This window comes from Gregarina niphandrodes (genome assembly GCF_000223845.1).
Source record: "Gregarina niphandrodes unplaced genomic scaffold scaffold00001, whole genome shotgun sequence".
NCBI classification, from domain to species: domain Eukaryota; phylum Apicomplexa; class Conoidasida; order Eugregarinorida; family Gregarinidae; genus Gregarina; species Gregarina niphandrodes.
The window spans coordinates 323,357-349,526 of record NW_011645773.1 but is presented as its reverse complement, the minus strand read 5'-3'; the positions used below and the strand labels follow the sequence as shown (position 1 = coordinate 349,526).

The 26,170-nt window shown below is 55.3% G+C and overlaps 14 protein-coding genes across 14 annotated transcripts; 11 read left to right on the top strand and 3 right to left on the bottom strand.

Moving 5' to 3' along the window:
- Positions 1 to 1,233: 1,233 nt before the first annotated feature.
- GNI_005230 (hypothetical protein) lies at positions 1,234 to 5,625 on the top strand (the record flags this gene model as incomplete). Its single annotated transcript, XM_011130297.1, has 1 exon — positions 1,234 to 5,625. One exon carries the CDS (start codon positions 1,234 to 1,236, stop codon positions 5,623 to 5,625), a length of 4,392 nt encoding a protein of 1,463 aa, XP_011128599.1.
- A 238-nt stretch (positions 5,626 to 5,863) lies between these two features.
- Positions 5,864 to 6,622, top strand: GNI_005220 (hypothetical protein; the record flags this gene model as incomplete). The annotated part of the gene is made up of 2 exons (XM_011130296.1): positions 5,864 to 5,902; positions 6,011 to 6,622. 2 exons carry the CDS (start codon positions 5,864 to 5,866, stop codon positions 6,620 to 6,622), a joined length of 651 nt encoding a protein of 216 aa, XP_011128598.1.
- A 116-nt stretch (positions 6,623 to 6,738) lies between these two features.
- Positions 6,739 to 7,194, bottom strand: GNI_005210 (hypothetical protein; the record flags this gene model as incomplete). The annotated part of the gene is made up of 1 exon (XM_011130295.1): positions 6,739 to 7,194. The coding sequence occupies one exon, from the start codon at positions 7,192 to 7,194 to the stop codon at positions 6,739 to 6,741; it is 456 nt and encodes a 151-aa protein (XP_011128597.1).
- Positions 7,195 to 7,313: 119 nt separating this feature from the next.
- GNI_005200 (protein phosphatase 2C) lies at positions 7,314 to 9,688 on the top strand (the record flags this gene model as incomplete). Its single annotated transcript, XM_011130294.1, has 3 exons — positions 7,314 to 7,491; positions 7,897 to 9,458; positions 9,605 to 9,688. The coding sequence occupies 3 exons, from the start codon at positions 7,314 to 7,316 to the stop codon at positions 9,686 to 9,688; spliced, it is 1,824 nt and encodes a 607-aa protein (XP_011128596.1).
- Positions 9,689 to 9,723: 35 nt separating this feature from the next.
- On the top strand, positions 9,724 to 11,371 carry GNI_005190 (hypothetical protein; the record flags this gene model as incomplete). The annotated part of the gene is made up of 2 exons (XM_011130293.1): positions 9,724 to 9,902; positions 9,976 to 11,371. 2 exons carry the CDS (start codon positions 9,724 to 9,726, stop codon positions 11,369 to 11,371), a joined length of 1,575 nt encoding a protein of 524 aa, XP_011128595.1.
- Positions 11,372 to 11,530: 159 nt separating this feature from the next.
- Positions 11,531 to 13,749, top strand: GNI_005180 (hypothetical protein; the record flags this gene model as incomplete). Its single annotated transcript, XM_011130292.1, has 2 exons — positions 11,531 to 11,570; positions 11,678 to 13,749. The coding sequence occupies 2 exons, from the start codon at positions 11,531 to 11,533 to the stop codon at positions 13,747 to 13,749; spliced, it is 2,112 nt and encodes a 703-aa protein (XP_011128594.1).
- A 98-nt stretch (positions 13,750 to 13,847) lies between these two features.
- Positions 13,848 to 14,665, top strand: GNI_005170 (putative transmembrane protein; the record flags this gene model as incomplete). The annotated part of the gene is made up of 4 exons (XM_011130291.1): positions 13,848 to 14,012; positions 14,074 to 14,268; positions 14,376 to 14,451; positions 14,538 to 14,665. The coding sequence occupies 4 exons, from the start codon at positions 13,848 to 13,850 to the stop codon at positions 14,663 to 14,665; spliced, it is 564 nt and encodes a 187-aa protein (XP_011128593.1).
- An 883-nt stretch (positions 14,666 to 15,548) lies between these two features.
- Positions 15,549 to 16,899, top strand: GNI_005160 (hypothetical protein; the record flags this gene model as incomplete). Its single annotated transcript, XM_011130290.1, has 2 exons — positions 15,549 to 15,872; positions 16,078 to 16,899. The coding sequence occupies 2 exons, from the start codon at positions 15,549 to 15,551 to the stop codon at positions 16,897 to 16,899; spliced, it is 1,146 nt and encodes a 381-aa protein (XP_011128592.1).
- Positions 16,900 to 17,758: 859 nt separating this feature from the next.
- On the bottom strand, positions 17,759 to 19,150 carry GNI_005150 (hypothetical protein; the record flags this gene model as incomplete). Its single annotated transcript, XM_011130289.1, has 1 exon — positions 17,759 to 19,150. One exon carries the CDS (start codon positions 19,148 to 19,150, stop codon positions 17,759 to 17,761), a length of 1,392 nt encoding a protein of 463 aa, XP_011128591.1.
- Positions 19,151 to 19,171: 21 nt separating this feature from the next.
- On the top strand, positions 19,172 to 19,510 carry GNI_005140 (putative transmembrane protein; the record flags this gene model as incomplete). The annotated part of the gene is made up of 2 exons (XM_011130288.1): positions 19,172 to 19,265; positions 19,350 to 19,510. 2 exons carry the CDS (start codon positions 19,172 to 19,174, stop codon positions 19,508 to 19,510), a joined length of 255 nt encoding a protein of 84 aa, XP_011128590.1.
- Positions 19,511 to 19,588: 78 nt separating this feature from the next.
- Positions 19,589 to 20,560, bottom strand: GNI_005130 (GTP cyclohydrolase 1; the record flags this gene model as incomplete). The annotated part of the gene is made up of 3 exons (XM_011130287.1): positions 19,589 to 19,926; positions 20,116 to 20,344; positions 20,474 to 20,560. 3 exons carry the CDS (start codon positions 20,558 to 20,560, stop codon positions 19,589 to 19,591), a joined length of 654 nt encoding a protein of 217 aa, XP_011128589.1.
- A 42-nt stretch (positions 20,561 to 20,602) lies between these two features.
- On the top strand, positions 20,603 to 21,541 carry GNI_005120 (succinate dehydrogenase iron-sulfur subunit; the record flags this gene model as incomplete). The annotated part of the gene is made up of 2 exons (XM_011130286.1): positions 20,603 to 20,821; positions 20,963 to 21,541. 2 exons carry the CDS (start codon positions 20,603 to 20,605, stop codon positions 21,539 to 21,541), a joined length of 798 nt encoding a protein of 265 aa, XP_011128588.1.
- A 652-nt stretch (positions 21,542 to 22,193) lies between these two features.
- On the top strand, positions 22,194 to 23,942 carry GNI_005110 (DnaJ domain protein; the record flags this gene model as incomplete). Its single annotated transcript, XM_011130285.1, has 1 exon — positions 22,194 to 23,942. One exon carries the CDS (start codon positions 22,194 to 22,196, stop codon positions 23,940 to 23,942), a length of 1,749 nt encoding a protein of 582 aa, XP_011128587.1.
- Positions 23,943 to 24,098: 156 nt separating this feature from the next.
- On the top strand, positions 24,099 to 26,144 carry GNI_005100 (putative vacuolar ATP synthase catalytic subunit A; the record flags this gene model as incomplete). The annotated part of the gene is made up of 3 exons (XM_011130284.1): positions 24,099 to 24,153; positions 24,284 to 24,412; positions 24,502 to 26,144. 3 exons carry the CDS (start codon positions 24,099 to 24,101, stop codon positions 26,142 to 26,144), a joined length of 1,827 nt encoding a protein of 608 aa, XP_011128586.1.
- Between the last annotated feature and the right edge of the window lie 26 nt (positions 26,145 to 26,170).

The window sequence follows — 26,170 nt, the reverse complement described above, 5'->3', positions numbered from 1 at the left end:
CGCGCGCGCCCTCCGAACGTCCTCAATGTGGCCGTTCGTGGGTCGTTCTGACCTGTCCTATACGGGCAGCTTGGCGGTCAAGGTGGCACCTAGTTCAGTTGGCATTCTCGTATTCTTTCTGGATCAGTTCTTCGGTTAAAAAATCAACCGAGGTTGCTGGTCAGTATCGAGCTGATGGGTTATGAATGTGCTGGTAGTTCGTTGATTGGTCAAGGTCAATTGGGTTTGCTGGCTTTAATATTTTGAGTAATAAAATCTCACATGTAGATGGGCAGAGCGTGCTCGAAGGTTGTACCCCAGGAAGTCTCTCTCACTCTTTCTACGCCACGGCAACAGCATAGCCCCGAGGAAGATGACCTTCTACTCAATGACCTTCTGCTGCAACTCGCCCCGGACACGACAGGACCCTTCCGTTTCGTTACCAACCGACTGCAGCTGAGCATACAAGAGCTCCAGCCCAAGGCCAGCCTCGACACCGTCAGGCCACCTCATGAACAAATACTCGACCTCCCCCCATTAGCTAGTGCTTTCGAGGTAACTTTCACCTTCCAGATCCATACCTCTTCTCAGCCCACTGCAACCTCACTCAACTCACCGGCAACCAATTGCTCAGACCGAAACTTCTCCGGCCCCGCTGGGAAGGTAGGCCCCACTGGGAAGGTAGGCCCCACTGGGAAGGTAGGCCCCACTGGGAAGGTAGGCCCCACTGGGAAGGTAGGCCCCACTGGGAAGGTAGGCCCCACTGGGAAGGTAGGCCCGAGTGTTTTCTTCTCTTAGTTTTATGTTAGCTTGTATGGATTACGTGTCAGAAATTTGGAACCGAACGGTGGCGTCTCTGGACATGACCAGAATAACGGTAGTGCTGTGGCCGTGCGTTCGCTGTTACATCGGCCATCTAATACACCGTTGATGAGGCCTTCTGAAAATCAGTATGTGGCGGTGGTTAGTTGGGATAACAATCAGCGTTTCATTAGGACAACATTCGTCACATGTGAGGCGGATGGTTCGGCGGTCTTTCCGGGTCATTGGTGCTTTGTGTGGAAGACGCAAGACCCTGGCTGTGAAAGCTCTTCGTGCACGAGTGGTCCGACCTACCCGTCTTCTACAACATACCTTTCGGGGAATGGCATTAACGGCCATCCTTCTGCGAATGGTCTTTCTTCGGCGACCGGCTTTTCTTCGGCGACCGGCTTTTCTTCGGCGACCGGCTTTTCTTCCGTGACCGGGTTGGGGATGGACTCGGGCCCGGGTCGGTCGGGTGGCGAGTCGGCGGACAGGGGTGCCAGTGCGTTGATGGCATTGAGGGAGCGGTTTCTACTGATTGCTCTGTTCAAGATCGAACACCGTAGGCACGCGACATTATTGGGTTACTGCAAGGTAGACATCTTGTCGATTGCCGTGGGCCCGATACACCATGACTTTGCTCTGGGAAGCAGCATCCGAATCCAGTTCGAAGGGCGTCTCACGCAAATCTGTCGGCTGAACTGTGTACCAGTTGAAGTGCGTGCACACATCGATGAAATGGACGCAATCCCAAAAACGGCCGCCACTGGCCCCCGCAAGACCGCCCCTGCCCCTCGCAGTCTGGCGCCGAGCGACCCCGAGGACGTCGGCTTCCCGCCCAAGGCTAAATCCGTCGCCTCGCTCGTACCGCCCGATAAAGGCCGAGGAGCCGACAGTGACTCGGGAGGCGACGTTTCTGGCGTCCGCTCAGCCCGGGGCTCAACCTCTCGCGCTGCAGCCGGCGTGGCAGCTCTTGCAGCCGGAGCGGCCGTGCCTGCGAACATGATCGGACCCGCGTTGGGAACAAATTTGGGACCCGACGCGGTGGCGCCCAACGTGGCGACCGTGGGGAGTCTGGTGGCGGGCGCCGCGGGGCTGGGACTCGGGCCCACCACCGCCAGTTCTTCCCGAGCGACTGTGGCGGCGCCGGAGGACCTCGCCCGCGAAAAGAGTCTTCGGAAGGAGGGCACATTGCGTGAAGAATTGCTCCGCGAAGACTTGCTGCGAGAAGACTTGCACGCGACCCCCCCGCGAAAAAGTCTGGGCGCAAGTTCGGTTTCGGCGGGTGGCGTTGAGACCCTAGGCGCAGCGTCTGTGGCGACGGAAACGGGCGGGCCAGCGGCACTGGAGCGGAAGGCATCGGTCATTGCGGACGTGGAGGCCTTGGACGGGCCAACACAGCAGCACAAGACCGACGACGAACGCCGACCTGTGAAGGCCGAATGGAAAGTCGACTTTTGTGTGACTGGGCTCCAAGATGCGACGCCCGCTTCTTCCAACTGGAGCTCCGTCACCGCGACGCCCTACTGGTTCGTCCTCGACGAACAGCGTCCTGTCCCGCCGGAGGAACGCTTCATACTACCTCTCGGCGAACGCCCTCCGGGTCCGGACAGCCAGTCCGCAGCAGCGGTCGGGGTGAAAAAGCCGGACACGGCGCAGGACACCTACTTTACGTTGGCGCAGCGTTGTCGTCAGCACGAGGGAGAAATGTTCGCGAGCCAGTTGCCGGCCGCGCCTTGTCTAGAGCCATTGTTTGTGTGCACTACATCTGAAGGGATTCGGGAGTACTGTCTGCACGTGCGCCTGTGGAACAAGCCGTTGGGTGTGGGGCCGGCTAAGTTGTACGGTGAAGCATGGGTGCCTTTCTTTAAGTTGTTCGATACGGACATGTTGAGTTCGCGTTCTTTCTGGGATGTGCGGTTCGACGAGGTGTTATGGAACGATGGGCGTACTGTCGGTCGTATCTCATCGTTGATTGTCTTCCAAGACATTCCGCTTCTGCGTCAAATGTTTACTGGCGTCTCAACAGAGCTCGGATATCGGCGTCTTATTTCACCAGGACTGCTGCACATCCAGGCGACGAGTCGTGCGACCACGGCATCGAGTGTGGAAAGTATCGAGGAGGTACGCACCTTGAGCGAACTAACACAGGAGTTACAGAGAAGCTGGTTGAAAGCCAATGTGCTACATGCTGAGAAACTCTCGTCGCAAAAACGTTACTCTGAAAACAACAAAAATGACAACCGGAATAGCATCGGCGTCATCTCAGAGAAGATCATTGACCTCCTTGGTCGCACTGGTAACGACACCAAAAGCCCCATGTTCGACTACCCCGACATTTACACTATGATGCAGGGTCAACGTGTCTTGATCGAACTCGCCGACCACGTCCTCCAGGTGCAGGATTTTGTGCCGTACGGTGTGCGGGGCATCTATGGTAACATACTCATTCTCGTGCTGAAACGCGGCGAATTGGAAATGGGCAATTTGATCCCAAGTTTACCCTCACACGTGTGTGCTAAATTCCCCAACATGGACCTTCACGCACTCATCAAGGTGGCTATGTCCATGCGCCTGGACCTCTCCCCCGAGGATGAAGCCCGAGAATGTCTGTACCACAGCACACCCGACGCCAGGGGTCAGTCCACGTCCGGCGGCACGTCTGGCTTCCGCGACGGAGCGAAAAGCGGCGGCCGGGAGAGAAGCGGCTTTGAGAGAAGCGGGCAGGAGAAAGAGGCTTTGTTGGGCGGTGCGGTGGCGAGTGTGCAAGCGGCAAAAAGACTCATCAGTCGAGGGCGAAATTCACGTAACGCGGTTTCGCGTGAAGTCACGAATCCGGACACGAGTGTAAGTTCGCAGAGGACCAAGGTCACCTTTGGTGGTGAGCCACTGCGCGTCGATAGTGTTGGTGGCCATAGTGTAGGCGGACATAGCAGCATGTCTTCGTTCCATCCCCAATCAGGCAGAAGTCTCGAGCATCAGCGTAGCGGAGCATCTTCGTTGAATGCAAGTCGTCTCGTGACGGAGGACCTGCGTTCCCGCGGCTCCGCGAGTCCTCTTGTAGGTTCAGGTATAAGTCCGAGTATGAGTTCGGCACGGAGTCCGAGCCAAAGTCCGAGGCCACTGAGTCCTGACGGGAGTTTTCGAAAAGACACCGAGGGGCAGAGTTTTGAGAAGCGCGGATTAGAGGCAGTGGGAGAGGTGATGACGGCGTATGATGCGGTGGAGTTGATTTACTACGACAAGAGGATGCTGATAATTCAGCTGTTCATCGACATATTACGACGGCTCTTGGAGTTTGTTTCAAGCAAACTTGACCAAGATGTCACAATGTTCGAGTCACAACGAAAGCAAGTGGCCTTATACTACGCCATGCTCTACATCCGTCTACCCACCTTGCGCTCACTCTTTCTCTCTGCCAGTCTGAGTCCTAACGAGTATGAACTGTACATTCCGGAGTGGAAAGGAACGGACTTCAATCTCGATAAGGCATCCCTCGACCGCTTCGGCCAACTGTGGTTTCAGAGTGACAAAGGGTTTAGGAGCAGTGCTTCGCTCTTATCTTCAATCGACGGAAACGCGACTCAACGCGTAGGCGCCTACGCCAAACGAACCGCCGTGAACCCCTATCAAGCAGGGAGAAATGGCGGCCTATACGAAATCAGAATAAACCTGGACTGGTCCCCCTTGTTCACGCTCGTTAAAGGGTATTATAACCAACCCGAGGATGCGAACACACCCAAGGCAGAACAAGCCCCCGAATTCCCCACCAACCAAGTCGCTTCTAGTACTCTTGAGCCTGTAAGCGCCTCTACACCACCCCCTGACGTTGCTGGGAACAGTGCAGCAGCGACCGGCGGCGGAATGCGACAGGATCCACCCACCGAGGAAGGTAAACGGGCCAGCGTAAGCGGTGGCGCCCAACCCAAAGCCCCTCAGCCCAAAGTTACTCAGCCCAAAGTTCCTCAGTCCAGGGCTTCACAACCCAGGACTTCTCTGTCCAAAGCAGCAGAAAAGACCCAGGGGACCCAGGGGGCGGTAGGAAAGACTCAGGTGGCGGAGAAGACTTTGAGTGTGAACCAAGTAGGTGGAATGCCTGGGACTCCTGGGAGTCGGAGCCTTCACGAGGATTTGGACGAGAAGAAGAATGGGGACCCGAGCACGTCTTGGATCGGCAGTCACGAAGTAGATGAGCCGGCGATGGTTCAGGCAATCTTCGATAAGTACCCCAAGTCTTTGTCGTGGGTTTCGCAGCGGACACTGACATTTTATCTGTTCCTTAATTCGTGGATCCGGCTGACTTGGGCGCAGCTGGACTGCGCTCCGAAGTCAAGTTCTAAAGAAGCAGAGAGCATCGCAGCCCAAGGTGCCAGCAACGTGTCTCGGACCATCCAAGGGTCTGTGCGGTGGGAACTGATACCCGGCTACGCCGCCTTCATCAAGGGATTCCTGATTGAACTCAAGTCGAAGCCCATAGCCAAGTTCCCGGACGCACTCCTAAACTGCTCTGCCTCTCTACTCGTCAATGATCGGCTGCTAGCCGTCTTCATGCGAATTGTTCTAAGCCGAACCAGCGTCTACTCCAGGGAACAGGTATTTGCAGCCTTCAACTACTTGGACTTCTGGCTAGAGACTTTCAGCCTCAGGAACCAACCGCTCCCGCTCACCATGGACTACAGACTACTCGGAAAAGCTGTCGACGCCGTGATAAACTCTGATCTCGCACTCCAAATGGCCAAAGCCATTTGGTTCCTCTACAAGAGAATGGACCTTTTCAGCCCCCAGAAATCCATGCTCAAAATACTCATGGAAATACTGATGTACAAACACTTCCATAAGTGAGACCAACCACACATCCTCAACAGTACCAACCGGTCAACAATAACGGTCAACAATAACGGTCAACAATACTAGAGGAGCAACACGCTCACACAGCGCAATAAAGCGAACACAGTATTGTTACCCACTCGTTTGTAGATTGATATTACACTGGTCCTGGCTGGTAAGGCGGTGCTTCACGCACCTGCTGCTCTACCGGGTGTGTGAGGGTACCAGAAGGCTAGTAGCAAAACATTCCCAGATGACGGAGCTTCCTCCTATCGGAATAGAAGATCGGCTAGTAAGACTCACGAGCCCTTTCCGAAACACATGATAGAGTGCAGACACCGTACAGGCATCACGGTGTAGCTATCGCGGGCGGTTCCACGATGATGTTGTTCTCTGGTAGTCTTGTTGGGCATATTTGATGATAGTTGAGAATATGAAGCGCATAGGTATTCCTCCGGTGTTCCCAGAGAAGTTTTCGACCCAGTCTATTCGACGGTTGCTGGCGCAGCCATTGCCGTCGCACCAGAAGCTGGCGTCGTCGGTCTTGCTGTGGAGCATCCCGACCGTGCTATCCACTGTGCAGCCTTCCACACCTCCGAAGGCCATGGGGACTGACCGGCTGTTGGAACCCCAGCGGCTGGCCTCGCCGGCGGCGGGCACTGGCAAGGACAAGCTGCGCGCTATCCGCAGGTCGGGCTTCAAGTTCCGGCGGCGGAAGAGTCTGCGAGAAGAAAATGAGATGGCGGACGACTACCTGGATGTGCTCCAGGACCCCACGGGCGTCGATGACGTTCCCGTATTCGAGTATGAGGATCCCGATCAATATCTCCCTCCCCCTCTGCCCATTGCGCCAACCATGAGGCCCTACATAAACCACGTAGTTCAGGAGTTCACCTCAGAGCTCGAACAATACAAGGTCTGGGTTATCTCTGGAAAAATGGAGGTTCCACCAATGCACATTCCCGCCTCCCCTCTGGACACAAACGTTGATGTCCCGCTGGATGACGACTGAGTCGGATGTGGCATGGTGACGACGACCGGACTAGGGTACCCCCACCAAGAAAATCCGAAAAGGTCGTACGGTGAGAGCAGCCCGGCCTAGCCGGTTTGCGGCGTGCCTTGTTCGGCCTAGCCGGTTTGCGGCATGCCTTCGCCGGCCACGGCGCCCAATATGGGCAGCGCCTGAAGCAGAGTGCCCGATCCCAAACCCAGGCCCGAACCCAAACCGGAACCACGCAGCATGCCCGGGACTTGACGGAAGACAACGTCCTTCAACGTTTGCCCTGCTCCCAGTATCCCGGCACCAACGTACGTCTGCGCAGCCACGTTCTTCAATGCTGAAGCTCCTCCGCCAATAGTCTCCAAATTTTTCAGAAAAATGCGAGAGTTAACGGATGCTCGCTTCTGAACATTTTCGCGCAATGCGCCTGCAGCGTCCAGAACGGTCTCAGCTCCAGCATGACCCACTTGATTAACCATTGTTCTCTCCGGATCCCGGCCAGTAAAAAAGCCAGCAATTTCACTGAGTCCTCCTATCAGCGACTGGGCCAGCGCCAAGTGCAAGAGAAGCGAAAAGACGAACATTAGTCCGCGCACACACGTGTTTGCAAAATGAGTTTCGTTGGGGATAATTCCCCCGAAATATATCTCTCGTCTACATTTCTCTTTTTTAATACTCAGACAAATGCACAGGATATCTAAGCATGACTGGTGAAGAAACAGCGAACAATAAATCAACAATGGCGTGTCCGGGCCTGCATGTAGTGTTCGGCAGTCGGACTCGGCGGGGTTTGTCGCACCCCAACGAGGACCGTCATGCCGTGGCTACGTGGCAGAATTGGAATCTAGAGGCGCACACGCGGGAGGAGCCGGAAATTGACCGTAAGCGCAAATCGCATAAATGGCGGGCGGTTGGGGTGGCGAGTACCGATGCGCGCGCACGTGTTCTCGCGGCGAATCGAGTTTCCGGGGAATGAAGTTTCTCGCGAATGAAGTTCTCCGGGAGCCGAGTATCCGTTTAAACGAGTGTTCCGCTATCTCTCCCGGGCCCGTTCCTTTCCATGTACCGGTCATTTTGATGTTGCGCGCGTTCGGGTTAATATTCACCTTGTGACGGTCCCACCTTTGGCACACTTGGTCATCCTATACACCTGGTGAACACCTACCGGCACGCTTTGCGCGCACTTCGTGTGCACTAGGTGCACATTCTCGTCGTACACAGGGTGCACGCCTCCTTCTTCGTGTGACGTTTGTGCGGAGTTCGGGCGCAACTGTGTTTTTGTTTAGCGGGTGACGCGTATCCTAAGCCGGAGTTGGTGGCGCCGATTTGTACGGGGAGTGCGCGAAAGGACACGACAGTGTCGGGTTGTGGGGGTACGGGTGCGTTGAAGGACCCTCAAGTGGCGTTGGGTCTGCATTTGGGTCAGAAGGTAGTTTTGGCTGACCAGGACCCTACGAAGCAGGCTGCGTACCTATGGACGGTGTGCGACGGGCATGACGGGCCAGAGGCGGCGGACTATGTGTGTCAATCGGTGGGGGAGGTCTTCAGTCGTATTTGGCACAAGAGCGTGAGTTACAAAATGCCTGCGAACTATCTTAAGGACAAGGCGTTGGCGCCGGGAGAAGACCCGCAAACTTTTGCCCGAGGCTACTCGCTTTCGAACGCGCTGGCACGTACCTACGAAGTGCTCGACCAGAACTTCAAGCAACTTGTGTGTCCTGATACACCGGCTCTCGGTAGTGGGAGCACAACCGTGCCGTCAACGGAGCACGCCACCGCCGGTGCCGGCGGGGGTTCCGGTAGTGGTTATGGCAGTTCCGTGGTGGGCAGTACGGCGGGTAGTTGTGTAACAAGCATCTTTCTGAGCGGGAACCTGTTGTGCTGTGCGGGGTTGGGAGATTGCAAGGCGGCGATTTTGACATTGGAGGATGCGGATTCCCCCGCTGCTTCACTCGAAATGGGTTCGGGTAGCCAACAACAGTTCCAGGTGACGTGGTTCAGCAAAGAACATCGATCGAGTGCGCCCAAGGAGCGTGCCCGGATTCGAGCCCGCGGCGGTTGGTTCCGACATGGGCGTGTAGGCGGCGTGTTGGAGCCTACGCGGACGATTGGGGACTTTGACGTGAAGGCGTCGCAGCCGGCCGGGGTGTTGATTGCGACACCGGAAGTGCGCACGTTCAACGTGACCAAGCCGGCCATGATCCTGGTAGCGAGCGACGGTGTATGGGACGTGATGGACGCGTCCCAGTTGCTGCGCACGTTGAAGAAACGACGTAGACTCTGGCGTGGTGTACTGTCGTGGCTAGGAGCGCCGGTACCCGAGCGGCGAAGTTTAATGAACTTCGGGTTCCGGAAGCGCGCTAAATCCAAGGAAGGATTGTCGGGGATCCTCCAACTACCCACCGGCGGCGACTTGGTCGCCATGGCCGAAGCTTTGGTGACCCGCGCACATGACCTCGGCAGCGACGACGACTGCACTTGCGTCTGCATATACCTCCGCCCTGCCCAACAAGTGCCGCCACCCGTACCCGGCGAAGGCCTCGGCGAGAGCGGCCTCGGCTCCAAACGTGAGTCCGATGAAGAAGCCGACTCCGACGACGAGGATGAAGAAGAAGAAGACGAAGAAGAAGAAGAAACGGCTGCCGTACCACCCGCCACCGAACACGACTCAAGCTACGAATATGAAAAGTGGCGGAGACCCGAACCGCCCGGAGATGACAACGAATTGGACGCAGACAACCTCGACGAACCCACCGAAAAAGAAAAGGAAACTGACGAATGGAAGCTCGCCACCAATGTCTTCCCAGTCTCCGCCGCAGACAAAAATGTTGACGAAGAAGCGCCCGAGGTAAGCATCAACCCCTCCCGTCCACTGATCTCACTCCCACTGATCTTATCCCTATTCCCTCCAACCTGCTTGCTCGAGCACACACGTGTGCTATTATTTACTGCACGCGTTTGTTATTTATCAAGCACGCACTCATTTCGCTGTAGATTGTCGAGAAGGCGCGCCGCAGACGCGAAGAACGGCGGGCAGCGCGCGAACGTCGCCGGCGGTCGCTGGAGGAGCGGCCATGACTTTTCTAACCTCTTTTTCCAAACCCGAAAATTTCATGACTCTTGCACTGGTAATTGACCAGGTAGTGAACTGCCATGCGCTCCCGGATAAGTACTTTGTGCGTGTGAAGATAGGCGACCACAAATTCGAGACGCACTACGGCAAAAGATCGAAGGATGTCATTTCCTATCAGGTTAACTCCGTCTTCGAAAGCTACGAGGCGCCCGACATTGAGTAAGCAGGTATTTCGGATCGGGCGGGATCCCGTCACGATGGGTGGTTTTTTTTTGGATTTGTTCTGCGGTAGAGTGTATTTGATTGGGGTGGATGGAGAGGTGGTGGCCCAGCGTACCGTGAAAGCGTGGCGGAAGTATCTGCATAACGGAAAGGGATCGTTAACGGTTGGTTTTGCGCGGCCGAAAGTGCGGGGAGTGCACGCCGGGGGAGCGGACAGTTCGGATGGTGGTAATGACGAGTTCGGTGCGCAGGTGAAGTTGCGACTGTATTTGGATTCTGATATGTCGTTTCTGGCGTACGATCGTTTTGATGTATACGTGAGTAAGTTACAGGACATGGATGAGACGCGTAGTGGCCGTCCGAAGATGGTATTATCATTGGGCGAAGTTGACTTGACATTGGATAAGCCAAGTGAAGGTGCTGACGAAGGAGAGTGGTTGTGGGAAGAGACATTTCCGTTTCTGTATCATCGAGAGCGGGTGTTGAACGTGAACGTATTTTGCGAGAACGGGGCAGCATATGGGAAGGCAGCAATAGATATCCATCAGTTGATGCATGTGATGACAAAGGAGGCGGCCCACGAGAAGCAACAGGATCTCGTTTCGGCTGGTTGGTTACCGGTAACGGACGCGGAAGGCGTGACGGTGGCTCGATTGCTGGTGGGGGCAGAGGTCTGGGATACGACAAAGACAATCTCCCATATGTCTCACCACCCAGTAAATGTATTGCAAAAATTGGAAGAGCGAGCGGCGTTCGATGAGATGTTATTGCGCAAACTCCAGGATGAACATGCACTCGGTGAATCGGACGCTGTCAATGTTGAGCGCGACTTGGCTAACGCTCGGAATGTACTTGAGGAAATCCGAGTTATCAACAGCTCTCTCCAAGATGGTCAGATCGTCTCCCGACAGGCGCTAAAGCGTGGCCGACGAGAGGAAATTCGTAAAATCGATGACGCTGAAAATCAACTTGCAGCGGCAGAAACAAAGCTTTATAATGCATCCTGTGACGCCGCCAAAAAGAATCTCAAAGTCGTACAGGCAGCAAACAAAGAGGGTCAAGACTTGGTTCGCCGCTGTCAGTTACAGATGATGACTTCTCCGCGCAAAACAGACTCTCTCCAAGATCAGTTTGTCATTAAACGCGAGCAAAAGATTAACGCTCTTCAAGAAGAGCTTTACACCTGTCTTCAAACCACAACCACTCATCGCGATAACGTCTATGGAGCCAACCTCATGACCGATATCCCCCCCAACCTCGAAGCCATCGATATCAAACGCCATCAAGCTCACCGCATCCTTGGTGATCTCCAAAACTTCTCAGACACAATCAATGCAGAAGACGAAGAACTAAGACGTCAGCTACGCTACAAACAACTCGAAGAAGATAATCTCCTCCTTGAAGCTAAACCCGTACTCATCGAAAGACCCAACATGGGCTGCTTCACTTGCTGCATGGGGAATTAATCCTGTGAGCCGAGTGGCTTGAGTCATTGCGAATGCAGAACTGTGAATGCAATGCAGGGTTGCGAATGGGTGAGAAAGCGAGGCGAGAGAGGAGTTCGAAACAAGTGTGCTTGCGCCCGACGAGGCCACGAGAGGTCAGGCCAATTCTTTTTTTGCTGCATGTATAAACACCCTGCTCCCGAAGCTGCTCCTCTAATTGGTACGTTGTCCAGACAAACGTGTTCGCCCGAAGTATCACATATGTTCACCTGTGCGGCCTCCCTCACCTGACACACTGGCCTGCGGAGGAATAGGGTTTGGCTTCAGATGCGGCGACGATAAAGGTGCCGCTGTACGACGAGTTGCAGGTGGTCTCGGGGAGCACGTTGATTTCGCTCAAGTTGAAGAGCGGCGCAGCAGAGGTACGAGGCGAGCCATTAGTTTTGGCTGAGACGTATTTACTGTTGCCGTACTCGACGGTGACGTTGGCGGGTGCGTTTCCAGTGGGATGTGAATTGGCGGTAGCGGGCACGCCGCAGCATGCGCGGTTGTTGTCGAAGCCGAATCACACGCGGAACCTGCAGTTGTTAAACCTGTGTGAGAAGTTGAACAGCCACCGCGTGTGTGCGTACAAGCAGGGGGAACTGGGCCCGGTGGTTGCGGTCTGCAGCACCAGCGCCCTCTGCGAGCCGCGCCACCCGACGCATCTTTGTGCGCCGACTGAGACGCCACAAAAGGCGGTCATCAGTGCCGCCAAGATCCTGCGCAACTACAGCTACCGCTCCGGCTGGCTGCCGCCGCTGCTCAATCTTGACCGAACCGGCTGCCACAGCGACATCGAGTTTCTGCAACAGGGCCCTCACATTCTGCAAGCGCACCTCCCCGACATCCCCTCCGAGGAGTCGCTGGACCTCGCAAAACTCCTCGAGACCTCCGCCTCCAGCGAACGGCTTGGGCACCTCGCCGACCTCCCGGCGAGCTCTTCGGAAACGCGCGCGCCGCGCGACGGCGAACAGGCCCGCGCGCGCGCAGTTAGCGTCCTCTCTTCCCTCGGACGCCGCGAAGCCGCCAACGGCCTGCCGGTGAGCGCTTTCAGCGGCGAACGCAGCGACGGCCGTCTTGTCGAGGGAATCAGCCTCAGTCCCTGGGAGGTAGTCGCGAGACCACTGGGCGACAACGGAGACATCGCCGTCGCCTGCTACTGTCCGCAGACGAGCCACGCCTGCAACTGCGTCCCGCCGCCTCCGCCACCTCCGCCAGGCCCCCCACCGCCGCCGGGGGCGTCGCTCTCGGAGACGCCGCGATGCGCCAAACACGGCAGTGCACACACGTGTGCTGACTGTTCCTGTAGCGCGCCGAAGAGGTTGTTGGGCCTCGTTGACGCGTACATGGAGCGCAAGCCGCGTGCGCGGGCGGCAGGCGCCATTCTGGTGGTGGGGGACGTGGGCGCGGGTTTCCTTGCGGAGTTGCAGAAACTAGACTGCGTGGTACTCTGCAACGCCGACCCGCCGCCGAGCTGCGTACCCGTAATCGACCCCGTGGCCGCGCTCCGGCGTCGGCTGGGCGCCGTGCCCGTCACGCTCCTGCCTCATGCTAACGAAGGGCCCTACGTCCCGGACCCGCAGTTCTTGCGCCAGCAACGTCTGCGTCAGGTGTTTTGCAACCCTGACCCCGCCCTCGTTCTCCCCAAACTCGTCCGCGGCCGCGTCCAGAGCTACCTCCTTGAAGCCAAAGACCACTACCCCCTCAACTCCATCAATGACCTCCTCCCCTCCCGCCTTCTCTTCAGCCCACTCCCCCTTCACAAATACGCACCGTACGACGTCCAGTTGTTCAACCAAATCTTAGCCAGCCATTCCAAAGAAGTCATTACCGATCTCGACGACTTTGCACGACGAAGAGTACCTACCAACCCCGTCAAGCAACGCACATGGGCGGCCTCCAGTGGAGCACCTACGGGGGCACTCAGTGGAGCACCTACGGGGGCACTCAGTGGAGCACCTACGGGGGCACTCAGTGGAGCACCTACGGGGGCACTCCGTGGAGCACCTACGGGGGTGCTCAGTGGAGCACCTACGGGGGTACTCAGTGGAGCACCTACGGGGGTACTCAGTGGAGCACCTACGGGGGTACTCAGTGGAGCACCTACGGGGGTACTCAGTGGAGTGCCCAACGGATTCGATGTAAGGGAGACTGCTACTCCCCCAGCCGGTACCATGGCTCCTTCGGGTGGCAGTGAGCTTGATTCGAGTGGCCCGCCAGTGGTGCTCAACGGATTCGTCCCGCACGCGAGAGAGTCAACTATTCTCTCCAGTGCCTTCGTCAAAGGCGAGAAGGTTTTTTGCCGTCAGAACGTGGACGCCGGAAGTAGTCTTATTCTGATCAGCCGTACCACTTAATTCCCCACCGTACCTGCCTCTACATCAACGGTCATGGACGGACCAAGTCGGTCGGTGTTAAGGTGCCGAGCCCAGGGCTTTTTCCCCCGATTTTCTCGATGTTTCGACTGGTCCTGGCGGCTGTGCTTTGGACTTGTGTTTGCTTGATCCTGGCAACAATTTATTTGTGCTTCTACCTAAGACCCGCGTCAGGCTATGAGGCAGCCACAGGCACTCCGCTAACCGAAACGAGGCTACCGGTAATTAGCATCTCGGTCGAAAAAGTATTTCTCCCACCACCTCCAGTCGTCTCAATCTTCGGAGCAACCCCCCTTCCCCGCTTAGTTAGTGTGTGAGATCGATGAAAGCAGCCAAGATGGCATGCAGTTAGCAACGCCGGAGATTCCGTCAATCATCGCTCAAGTCGTGGACAAAATCACTTTGGTCATGATAGCCGTCGTCACCAGCGATGCCGAGGAGGCGAAGATTCGCGACTGGTTCTGTGGAAACGCGCACCTTGATACATACATACCAGTACATGTGAGCACACACACTACACACATAAGAACACACACTATGTTACGCATACTCGATTGACATTCGCATGAATGACAAGTACAGGTGATAGGGAGCTGTTTTGTTTGCAGAGGTTGGTGTTCTGTGAGTCCGCTACTTCACGGGTTTCGATCGTCCGTCAACTCAACCCGAACGTGCACCTGGAATGTAAGTAGTATACTTTGGAAGGTACGGTACGGATATGAGCACGAGTCTAAGCACGAGTGTAAGCATTGATCACCACGGTTTTGCAGGTGACCAAACTTGCTTGGCACAGATGTCTAAGATAGCTAGTATCAACGCCATTGCTGTTGCCACAGCACCTGAGGCTTGGGAGCTGGTTAAAGCGTTGGCCACTGAGAACAAAACATCAGCCGCATAGATCGTCTGACAAGTTTAAGGGATTTTGCTTCGCGGTGGTTTGTTTGGTTGTAGCTTCTCAATCGCACGGTCGGGCAATGTGCGGAGGCGGAGTTGGTGAAGTGAAGCTGAGAGGGGAGGGGAGGACCAAAAGAAAGGAGGTATGTATTCTGGGATGGGGCGGAAAAAAATAGATGGTGGAGGAGGGGATCGTGTGTCAGTTTTGCGGGACAAGGTTTCCTTACGCTACTATCCGGCAGCACGAGAAGTCAGAGTGTGCGAAACGGCCCAGCGACCATGTGGCTGACCTACCGGTGTTCGATTTGCCTACCCCATCGAGTGGAATAATGCAACCGAGTGGACTAATGCGATCGCCAAGTGGTATACCGGGTGGAATATCGAGGGGAATACCTAGTGCAGTAGTAGCCGGTGATCAAGGTGACGGTGTTGGCACCTCCTCTGTAGGGATGGGTACTACTGCCGTCTTGTCGTTAACTACCTTGCCATTAAATACACCCTCGCTCTCTACGAGTATGTCGCCCCGGGCAAGAGAGGGGTATTTGCCATTGTCGGCGGCGTCACTGAGTCTGGTCGCCGACGGGGCGCCGTCCCCGGAAGACAAGTTGCGGGCAGCGGCAACGGGACGGGGGTTCGCAGTCGAGACCGCACCGGAGGCGGACGTATATTCACCGCTGGCACAGAGCAGCCGCCGCCGTCAGTTTTCGCCGAACAGTGGACCCGGGCGGTCACCAAACGGACTAGGGCAGTCGCCCAACGGACTAGGGCAGTCGCCCCATGGAACAGGGCGCTCGACCGATGGACAGTCGCCCAATGGACAGCCGCCAAAAGGACGGCTAGATACGGACCCATTTTCGTTTGCGGCTTTAAAGAAGCGGGTCGCGCACATGCACAGCGCGCCAGGACTCGATTCGGAAGAGATCCCGGAGACGGAAGAGAGCGCGCCGCCGCCTGCCAGCTCCCTGGAGGCCGCGGCGCCGACAGCTGACGTCTGTCGAAGGATCTTCAAAAATTACTTCGACTTCCGAGACTCGCAGCCTACTACGCGGAACCACGCCTTTGACCCGCCGGCTCGACACTCCGACGGCGCCACGGGCGAAATCCCCAATCAGAACTTCATGGTCAGCCGGGGGCCGGACCACCAGCGCTGTCGCTACTGCGCTCAAGTGTTTCAAGAACATCAATTTGCACAGCGAATTTTACATCAACGGGTAAGTGTCGTCGCGGCCACCGCCCCGTTGCCCTGGCCCCCCACCCTGCCTTGGCCACTCCACCTTACCATTACCTTGACCCCCCTACCTTACCATTACCTTGACCACCCAACCTTACCACTACCCCGACCACCCCACCTTACCATTACCTTGGCCACCCATGTAACCACGTTATCATTACCCTGACCTGGTGACTGGTTAATAGTTTTGTAGTAAGAACCCGATGTCGGTACAGACTTGCGTATTTTGCGCGTTGTCATTTCGTTCAACGTACGACAGTCTGGCGGTGGAGTTGGTTGCGGAGCATGAGGATGTGTGTGCGCAAAATCCGCGGAATATGTGCACTCACTGCGGACAAGGCTTCGGTGGGCCGGGAGGACGTGTGACGGTACAGGAGGTGAGATTGCAGTTGGAGAATCATAAGAATGTGTGTCAGTTAAAGCCGGAGAATCATGCGCAATGTCGGTTTTGTGGGCAAGTATTGTCGGCTAGTGTTGCAGGGCCGGCGATGGCCTTGTTAGAACAGCACATGGAGATCTGTGTGGAGAACCCGCGCAATTCCTGCCGGTTCTGTCACCAAAAGTTTAACGGACCTGCTTTTCCACCTGAGGCCACCCCGGTCGCCAGACGGCGGCGTCATGAGGCTGCTTGTCCCGTCCGACTAGCGAACCGGCAATACCACAAGATGCGGTCGATGCCAGCTGGAATGCCTGGCATGATGCCCGGTATGATGCCTGGCATGATGCCCGGAGCCTACTACTCGCATGGCGCCTTCTCCCAAACACCCGGGTCGCGGTTGAGGCCGAGCGACACAGTCATGCTCCCGGAAGACGCTACACGCATCATCCAAAATATCCAAAGCCAATTCAACGCCCTGAAACCAGACGAGCGCAGGGCCTTCCTCAGACGAATGCAGCTCGAGTGGCACCCAGACCGAGTCGCAATCAAACACCCTGAAAGCGAACATCTAGCCACAAATGTTTTTGTGGCTGTCCAGAAGCTGTGGAACGTCTATGTCAACATTTGACCACAAGGCCTATGGGACACCACGACCTGAAAGCGAGGGTACGCGATCCCACAAGCAGACCCGAGAGCGAGATCAATTAGAATAATTGACCAGTTCGGCAACTGGGGTTCCCAACTGGGAGTCCCACCTGAGGATATGCCAACTGTCTCAATTGAGATAGTCAGCCTGTCAAATTTTGCCTGGTTATTCGTTTAGCAGCTGCGCAAAAATTCGGTAATGTGTTTCGAGGCTTGTTGTGCGCTTTGCACTCAGTGCGCGGCCTGGTGCGCGTGTGAATGCTGCCAACTTTGCTGCACGGGCTTCCGCATGCTCGTTTCGAACTGCTGGAACCGGATGTGTGGTAAGAAACCGAAACCCAAACTTGAGGTCCAAGAGCAACCCAGCATAGAAGCCGTGTAGCCATGCTTCGTCGTGTTGTGAGCTACAGCGCGCTGTATCATGCATCGTGGAGTACTGCATCGCGATCTACGTAACGTTACATAAAGGCTGGACCGCCTGGCCGTCGGGACAAATAGCCGTCGGGACCGGATACTTCTTATATAGCTAGCTAGTGTATCCACCGCTTCAATGACACTAAGCCCATGACTTCAGGACAACGAAATCGAGCTAGTGGCCAATATCCCACCTGAGTAGGTGCCGGGCTGGGCTCGATACCAAGACAGTTGAGTTTTTGTCGAGAGCTACAACCCCCCGCTCCTTGTCGCAAGTCGTCTTGGCTGTCCACGGCCGTTGGGAAAGTGTTGGACGTCTTAGGGCACGGCGTGGGCGGGCGGGTGTCCTGATAACACATGTGAGCGGTGGAGCCGGGGCGAAGGTGAGAGCCATTGGGCCGGGTGGGATTAGAACGCAGGAGGTCGAGTTAGAAGACGGGTGAGAGGGGTCGGTTGAAGCCTCCCTTCCTGTTCATGTACTGTCGATATTTGCGTTTGGTTGTCTTGCGAACTCCGCCTTCGACGACGTCTTGGCCTTGGTGCGTCTTGCCCTTGCTGGAGTCGAAGGAGGCAAAGCCCATCATGCTGAGAAGCACCTCATCTTCGGCAGTGCGCGGCGCATCTTCGGCCGGCCGGTCTTCGTTGTCGCTGATGTCCATGCCTTCGCCGTCGTCGTCTTCGCTGTCGGGTGCGGGACGGGGTGCGGTGGAGGCCTCACGCTCCTTGAGCATTCGCTGCCAGGCCTCCGATGCCTGCACGTCCGGCGCCGTTTCTTCGGCTCCATCGGCCTCCTCACGCAACTTCTTCAGCATCCGCCGCCGGGCCGCGCGCGGGTCCTCCGTCTCGGACTCATCCGCCTCCGAAGAGTCGTCCTGCCGAGTCCTAGCCGGTGTCACGCGCCGCCAATACCCTGGACCTTGCTCGGACACACGTTTGTGCACACGCGTGTGCACCCGCCCGCCGTCCCCCGCTGCGCCGTCTGGGACTGTGGACGCAACGTTTTCGACTGTCTTGCGCGACCGCTCTTTTTCCTGCCCCCGACCGGTCGACTCGTACCTCCGCCCGTCCACGGCAGGCCGCCGAAACTCCTCGCGCCGAAAGTCTTCGCGACGAAGGTCCTCGCTACGAGGGTCGGCTGGGTTTCGTCTGCGAAGAGGCATGCTAGGGCGGTTTCGACCCACCCCTGGCTCCAAGCTACCCTCGCGAGATGTGTCCCTTTCTCGCGCGTTCTCTCGCGCGCTATCTCGAGTGTTGCCTCGAGTATTATCCCTCAAGTCAAACCGGGTCTCTCTGCGCTCCGCCTGTCGCTCGGCCTGCCGCGGGCCTTCTGCGGGGTTGTTTCGCGAATACGTTCCCGTTCCGTAAGGGCCGGTAGAGTACGCCTTGGCCGAGGAAGGTCCGGTTGCGTAGGAGGGGGTGTTCTTATCTGAGAACCTGCGGGCGCCTCCTTCCCGGTAGCGACTAGCGCCGTCCGCGGATTGCTCGCGGTAACTGCCCGCCGGACTCCGGCAGCCGTCTTGGAACCCATCCCGATACCGTCGGTAGTCACCCTCTCCACGCCTTAGTTCCTCTCGGCCATAATCCTGGGTCCATCCCTTGTCTCGGTCCGACCGGCCCCGGCCTGACCGATCTCGGTCGCCTGCCCCCCTTCGGCCGCCGGTCCTTATGTATTCTCGCTCGCTATCTCGGACATAGTCGTTGTTTCGTGGGGGCTCCCGGCCCTGTGTCTGGTCGGGTTCTGGTTTATTATTGGAAGAGGCAAGACTGGTGTCTCTAGAAGGTTTCTGTCGATAGTCCTGCCTATATATCCCAGGCCCCATTCATCCAAAAAATAAATCCAAATGAGGAAGCGAGGAGTGTCCGTAACCGAACTTCAAAGTCTGGTTCTCGGTTCAGCCTTCCGACTTGCAGGGATCATGCTAGCATTCATTTCCGGTAAGCCACATACACCCCCTCATGACTCATCCGTCCTGACTGGGGCGTCCAGACAGGGCCATTGTTAGATCACTTGTCTTTCAGCGGTCTACGGATGCATGGAGTTATTTGGCTTAATACCAGATATCTCTGAGAATGGAGATGTGCTCGCTCTCGACCTGGACCGCGCCCAGGAATTCAACAGCGCGCTGACTCCTGAAGATGTGAAAGAAGGCCCCGGCCTCCCTGCCGTATTCCCGATGTGATCTGTATTTGTTGGCCTACTCTGGCTTACTACTAAATCCCTGCCTGTCTTGATGAGTCTCACTCACTGTTAACGCATTTTATTTGTCGAACAACATAGCCAAGCCATTTGGACTCAGATGTTTCAGTTGATATGTTGTTGTAACATTATCCGACTTAATTCCACGAGCACAAACACACGTGTGCTGCGCATCAATTTTAATTCCGGCCTCTTTAGAATGAGTTATGGCTCTTAAAGCTTCAAGAATTTGACATGTTAACCGTTCCTGCATCTGCGGACGGCAAGCAAAAAACTGGGCCACACGAGGAATCTTTGACAACCCGATGACATATTTCCGGGGCTTATATCCAATCGTAATGGTTCCGGTAAATGGTAGTAAATGATGTTCGCACATTGAAGTAAATGGAATATCTCGAACTATCACAAAAGGATGGCCAGCACTTTTCCGCTTGGCGCTGTTCCCCTCAGCGCTGTTCCCCTCAGCGCTGTTCCCCTCAGCGCTGTTCCCCTCGGCGGTATTTTGCTCTAGATTTTCGTGTTCGACGCTTTTGTTTCCAACACTTTTGTTTTCAACACTTGTGTGTGCACTATCGAGTTTTCCATAACTACGCCGCCTAGTGTTAATACCAATGATAATTGGAAATTTACTGCATCTAGGGAACCTACCGTAGTCTAGTCCCGAAAAGAGTTCGAGGATGTATGCTTTGGCCACTCGTTTGGGAGTGCGCTGATACACTTCATCTCCTTTATTATATCCTAGGGTCTCCAGAACTTTCCTCAGGTGCCACTCGATGCGGCACAATCGGGAGCGCGTGGTGTGCAGCGGAGTGTGGCGCTTTCGGGTTGCATCTTCACTATCAGCAGATGTTGACGATTCCAGACCGATTCCATCATCAATGCCCGTCCTTTTCCGGGTACTGTGGTACAGAGTAGTTCCGAGTTTGATCCAGTCCGGGTACCGTACGCATGTGTGCTCCAATCCCCTTTCCAGCAACCTTCGTGCCACTTTGATAGCGCTTTTGTTCGTTTTGTTTGACTTCTTTCTGGCCATATCCAACCTTGAAAAAATCAGTTCAAAAATTCGTTTTAGATCATGATTACCCTGTCTGGAATACGGCCCCAACTACGTCCCCAACTACCAGCACAATTACGACCGCAGACATGGGCGTCGGTAAGAAGGCCGCTCTCCTTTAGCGTGTTCCGTTATGACCCTAAAGGGAATGAGGGCGCACACTTTGACAAGTATGAGATCAAGAAGCACGAATGTGGTCCAATGGTCCTGGACGCGCTTATTAAGATAAAGAATGAAGTTGTAAGCGTGCGCCGAGGGGGGCACCACCCGGGAGGGGGGGCACCACCCGGGAGGGGGGCACCCACCCGGGAGGGGGGCACCCACCCGGGAGGGGGACCAGATCGCATCGTTTCTGGGTCCGAAATGTGTGTATAACCGCAGGATCCGACGTTGGCTTTCCGAAGGTCTTGCCGCGAAGGAATTTGCGGTAGTTGCGCGATGAACATTAACGGCAAGAACGGATTGGCTTGCATTACTCCGATCGACAGTGGTGCGGAGGAGACGGTTCTTCGCCCATTGCCGCATTCGTTTGTGCAGAGAGACCTGGTACCTGACTTGACGAACTTTTACCAACAGTACGAGTCGGTTCAACCCTGGCTCCAAAGAGAGAGTGTGCCCAAAGAAGGCGAGGCGGAGTGCACGCAATCTATTGAGGACCGGAAGAAGCTAGATGGACAATATGAGTGCATCCTTTGCGCATGTTGTTCTACATCCTGTCCTTCCTACTGGTGGAATCCAGAAACGTTTCTGGGACCGCAAGCTTTGCTCGCCGCCCATCGATGGGTTACAGACAGTCGAGATGAAGCCACCGACGATCGCCTTAAACAACTCAATGATACCATGAAATTATATCGTTGCCATAATATCCAAAACTGCGCTGATGCATGTCCCAAGAATCTGAAACCTTCCATTGCAATTCAAAGATTAAAGGAAATGGTAGAAAAAAAGCTGCCTCAATAACGAGAACGATTTTATTCACTGACACTAAAATGCAAGGTTGTGATTCGGTTTGATTCCTGGGATACCCTTCCGTGATGACACCCTTGAGTGTACACCGGCCGGTTAAAAGATCTTCTCATGGGCGGTCTAGGTACATGGCCCCGGTTAAGGTACATGACCCCGGTTAAGGTACATGACCCCGGTTAAGGTACATGACCCCGGTTAAGGTACATGACCGGTGGTTTAGGTCGTCGGTCTAGATCTTTCCTTCTGGGTAGCTCAGTTCGTCGTACTCTCTGGTGATGACCCTGAATTGAGGCATAATCTCTTTCTCGAGAGAATTGAACGCAGATCTGGGCTTGCCGATTTTCATGGCTGTGACTTACGGAATTTCTGATGAGAGAGGACCCGAGGAGAAGCGAGTCAGCTGTGGTGGGAAAAATGACGGCAGCTCTAACTAATTAACTGGCAGAAGCTTGCTGTGACCGCGGTCCTGAGGCCAGCCGCGGTGTCTGTTCAGGGCTGGTGTGAACACCGCAAGTTCATCGAGGAGGAGCTTCCAGGTCTGACAGTGGACCACCAGGCCCATGACAAACGGGGCTCAAGTGTGGTGCTCAATCGTGTGTGATTGAAGTGGCTGGAGGGTGAATAAATAAAAAAAATCTGATGTTAGATGTGGAAGGAGAGTAAGGAGGAACAGTTGGCGCTGGTTGTAACTACAGGGGCTTCGTTGCCACCAAGCGACGGTTCGGACGCCGACTTGGATTATGCCTTAGTTGGCGGGTCGGGTTTGCACACGCGTTTGTTCAATATTGTTAGCCCGAGTCATCTGGGTACGGGTGCGGTGGCGGCGTTAGGGAATTTGGTGAAGGGCGTCGGTTTGGGGTTGCTTGTCTTGGTTGCCGCTCCAGTTGCAGGCGGCTTAACGGAAGGTGCGAAAGGCCTTGCGAAAGGGCTCGGGTTTGGGCTAGCGGGTGCGGTTGCGTTACCCATTGGAGGCGTGCTTGCTGCAATCCTCCAGCTTGTGCGCGGGGCCTTTAACACGGTGCAGGCAGTACGCCAGATCGGCAAGAAAACGGTTTACAACGGCCAGACAGGAGAGTGGGGACCCAAGTACCGCCGATTGTCGGAGGAATTTACCGACGCCAAAACGCGCTATGACGAATACCAGAAAGAGAAAGCCACCCGCAGGACTACTGGCTCCGGAGGGGGCAGACGGAGGCTGGGCAAGGTGGTCGACACGGAGTACTATGACGTTTTGGGTGTGGCCCCCGACGCCAGTCAGTCCGAGATTCGGAAAGCCTACTACAAGCTAGCCAAAGAAAATCACCCCGACAAACTACAACAGCAAGTCAAAAACGACCCCGAAGGCGTCGAAAAGGCCAAGGAACGATTCCAACATGTTGGAGAGGCCTATCAAGCCCTGGGCACCAAGGCTTCGCGCGAGGACTACGACCGCAATGGAAAACCGACTACAGAGAAAAAAGAGTTCTTTGACTACGTCTTATTCTTCGGCCTCCTGTTCGGTAGCGAAGCCCTGTTGCCGTATGTTGGGGAGTTGGCGCTAGCCAGCATTGCAGCGGGAATGAAAACCGACGGGTCGGGTTTCTCCTTCAAGGTTGACGACAGAGAGCAGAGCTTTCGGGAGCTGCAGCTCGCCATGAATTTGCGGGAGATGGTCGCGCCTGCAGTGGAGGCGCTGAAGGCAGCGGGCTACCACCATGACAACGGCGGGACTGACGTTGAGTGGAACACAGACTATGAGGAGTGGAAGCAGCGACAAGCGGTAATTGCGGCTGACTTGTGCAAGGAGTCGTTCAGTCGACAGCTCCTGCGGGCAGTCGGCTTCAGCTACGTCAACTACGCTTCCCAGTTTGTTGCAGAGCATGACAGCGTGCTGGGTTGGAAGACGTTGCTCGCTTCTTGCGACGTTCGATGGAATAACCTGCTCACCACGTGGCTGGCGGTGAAGGACGCCTCCTTCCTGCTCGTCAGCATGCGGAAGATAAAGAAAGTACGAAAGCAGAAGTTTTCCGAACCAAAAGACCACTCGGACGGAACGCCGGGTACTACGGAGCAGAACGAACTTCCTGATTCTAATGATCTGATGGCGCAAGAGGGCGAAATGATGGAAGGAATTTTGAAGCGCGGGGTGAATTTCATGCTCCAGCTCTGCATTCACGATGTTCGTCGTACTGTCCGGCGAGCCTCATACAAATATGTCAATGATCAAACGGCACCTTTTGAAGAGCAGTGTCTTCGTGCCAAAGCACTTGCGGATTTGGGGCAAATTTTCACAACAGCTGCAAACGCGGGTGAAGATGTTCTCGTCGATATTAAGAGCCACATACAGGACGCCTACATCAAGACGGCTCACCGTATGGATGAAAGAGAGCACGGACCTTCTGCAGAGCTAGTCTAGAACAAAGCGGGCTTGGCTTACCATAAGGGCAATGTTTTTCCTAGACCCTCCAATTTAAACAGCTCCGGCCGTCGAAACACCGACCGAAAGAGCAACAGCATGGAGCGTGTGTGCGTGCTATGGTATTACCTTTTCAAAAAATAACAAATTGCTGAGATGCCTGAAGCCAGAGAAGCCGATTATGGCATTGTCGACCAAGTATCCGGACCTCGTAAGCAGATCTGGACGGGCACTTTGGTGCCCTGATCCATGAGGCAAACATCCGCCGACTATGACCTGATGTCTACCTGCACGCAAGCTTGGGGCTGAATTCAACACTGAGGAGCGAGATCTTCTTTTAGTGGTTATTGCCAAGAACATGAGCGGCACAAAGATGTATGAACTGGTCCGTGTCGGTTGGTACGAGCTGGTGGGAGAAATTATTAGGCTTGATGAGGATGGAGCTTACATTCAGGTGTACGAGGATACTGGTGAGAAAAACACGATGTATTGGGATGACGTGTTTGAAGTCGACCACACACGAGTTTGATGGCGGTTGAACACATGGTTGTGTTTGTAGCTGGGTTGTCTGTGGGTGATCCGGTGCGCAAGACTGGCAAGCCGTTGTCGGTGGAATTGGGGCCTGGAGTATTGGAGACGATTTTTGACGGTATCCAGCGTCCGTTGTACCGCATTGCAGATGAGTCGGGTTCTGTATTTATTCCGCGTGGTGTGGATTCTTCATCGTTGGATCGAAAGAAGAGTTATGAGTGGAAGGCGAGCACGAGTGTGAAGATTGGCGACATTGTCACGGGTGGCGATATCGTGGGTGTAGTCTTCGAGAATTTCTTGTTCAAGGAGCACAGAGTGATGGTGCCTCCGAAGATGCAGGGCCGGATTACGTGGCTGGCTCCGGGGGGAAACTATAACGTGACGGAGACTTTGTGTAAGCTAGACTTCCAGGGTCAGACTTTGGAGATTGCCATGTCTCACTTCTGGCCGGTGCGTGAGCCGCGGCCTGTGCACGAGAAATTGGCTGGCAACTCTTTGTTGTTGACGGGCCAACGTGTACTGGACTGTCTGTTCCCGTCGGTGCAAGGCGGCACCTGCGCCATCCCAGGCGCATTCGGAGCCGGCAAGACTTGTATTTCGCAGGCGCTCTCTAAGTATTCCAACTCGGAGGTCGTGGTGTACGTGGGTTGTGGCGAACGTGGTAACGAAATGGCTGAGGTGCTTGTGGAATTCCCGGAGCTGACTACCTACGTGGACGGCAAGGAAGTGGGTATCATGAAACGGACGTGTTTGGTGGCCAACACGTCCAACATGCCTGTGGCCGCCCGTGAAGCCAGTATTTACACCGGAATCACGCTCAGTGAGTACTTTAGAGATATGGGTTACAACGTCGCTATGATGGCTGACTCCACATCTCGTTGGGCAGAGGCACTCAGAGAAATTTCTGGTCGTCTCGCAGAAATGCCTGCTGATTCCGGCTACCCTGCGTACCTGGCTGGCAAATTGGCCAGCTTCTATGAACGCGCAGGCCGTGTGAAGTGTCTCGGGTCCCCCGACCGCGAGGGAACCATTTCCATCGTCGGTGCTGTGTCTCCTCCTGGCGGTGACTTCTCGGATCCTGTCACGGTCGCTACCATGTCCATTGTCCAGGTTTTCTGGGGACTGGATAAGAAACTAGCGCAGCGCAAGCACTTCCCCTCGGTCAATTGGAACACCTCCTACTCAAACTGCAAGCGCTCTTTAGACCCATATTTCGATAAGTATGACAGCGAATTCGGAAACCTTCGGCAAAAAATGGCGGAGATCCTCCAGTCCGAACAAGAGCTGCAGGATATCGTACAGTTGGTGGGCAAGGACTCTCTCAGCGAGGACCAAAAACTGATCATGGAAGTTGCCAAGATCATTCGCGAGGACTTCCTCCAACAGAACGCCTTTACTGACTACGACTTCATGTGCCCACTCATCAAAACTACAGGAATGATGCGCATAATCTGCCTCTTCTACGACCAAGCGAACAGAGTTATCCAGGAATCAAGCAGAGAGCAAAATAAGATCACCTGGGGCCTCATCAGAAACTCCATGAGGGAAACCATAACCAAGATCACGTCTATGAAATTCGCTAAACCCAGACAACAAGACTCCGCATTCCAAGAGTATTTCAAATCACTCGAAGAAGAGATCGTGCATCAATTCAGAGTCATCACTGAATGAGTAATGCATGACCTGGCTGGCTCTTT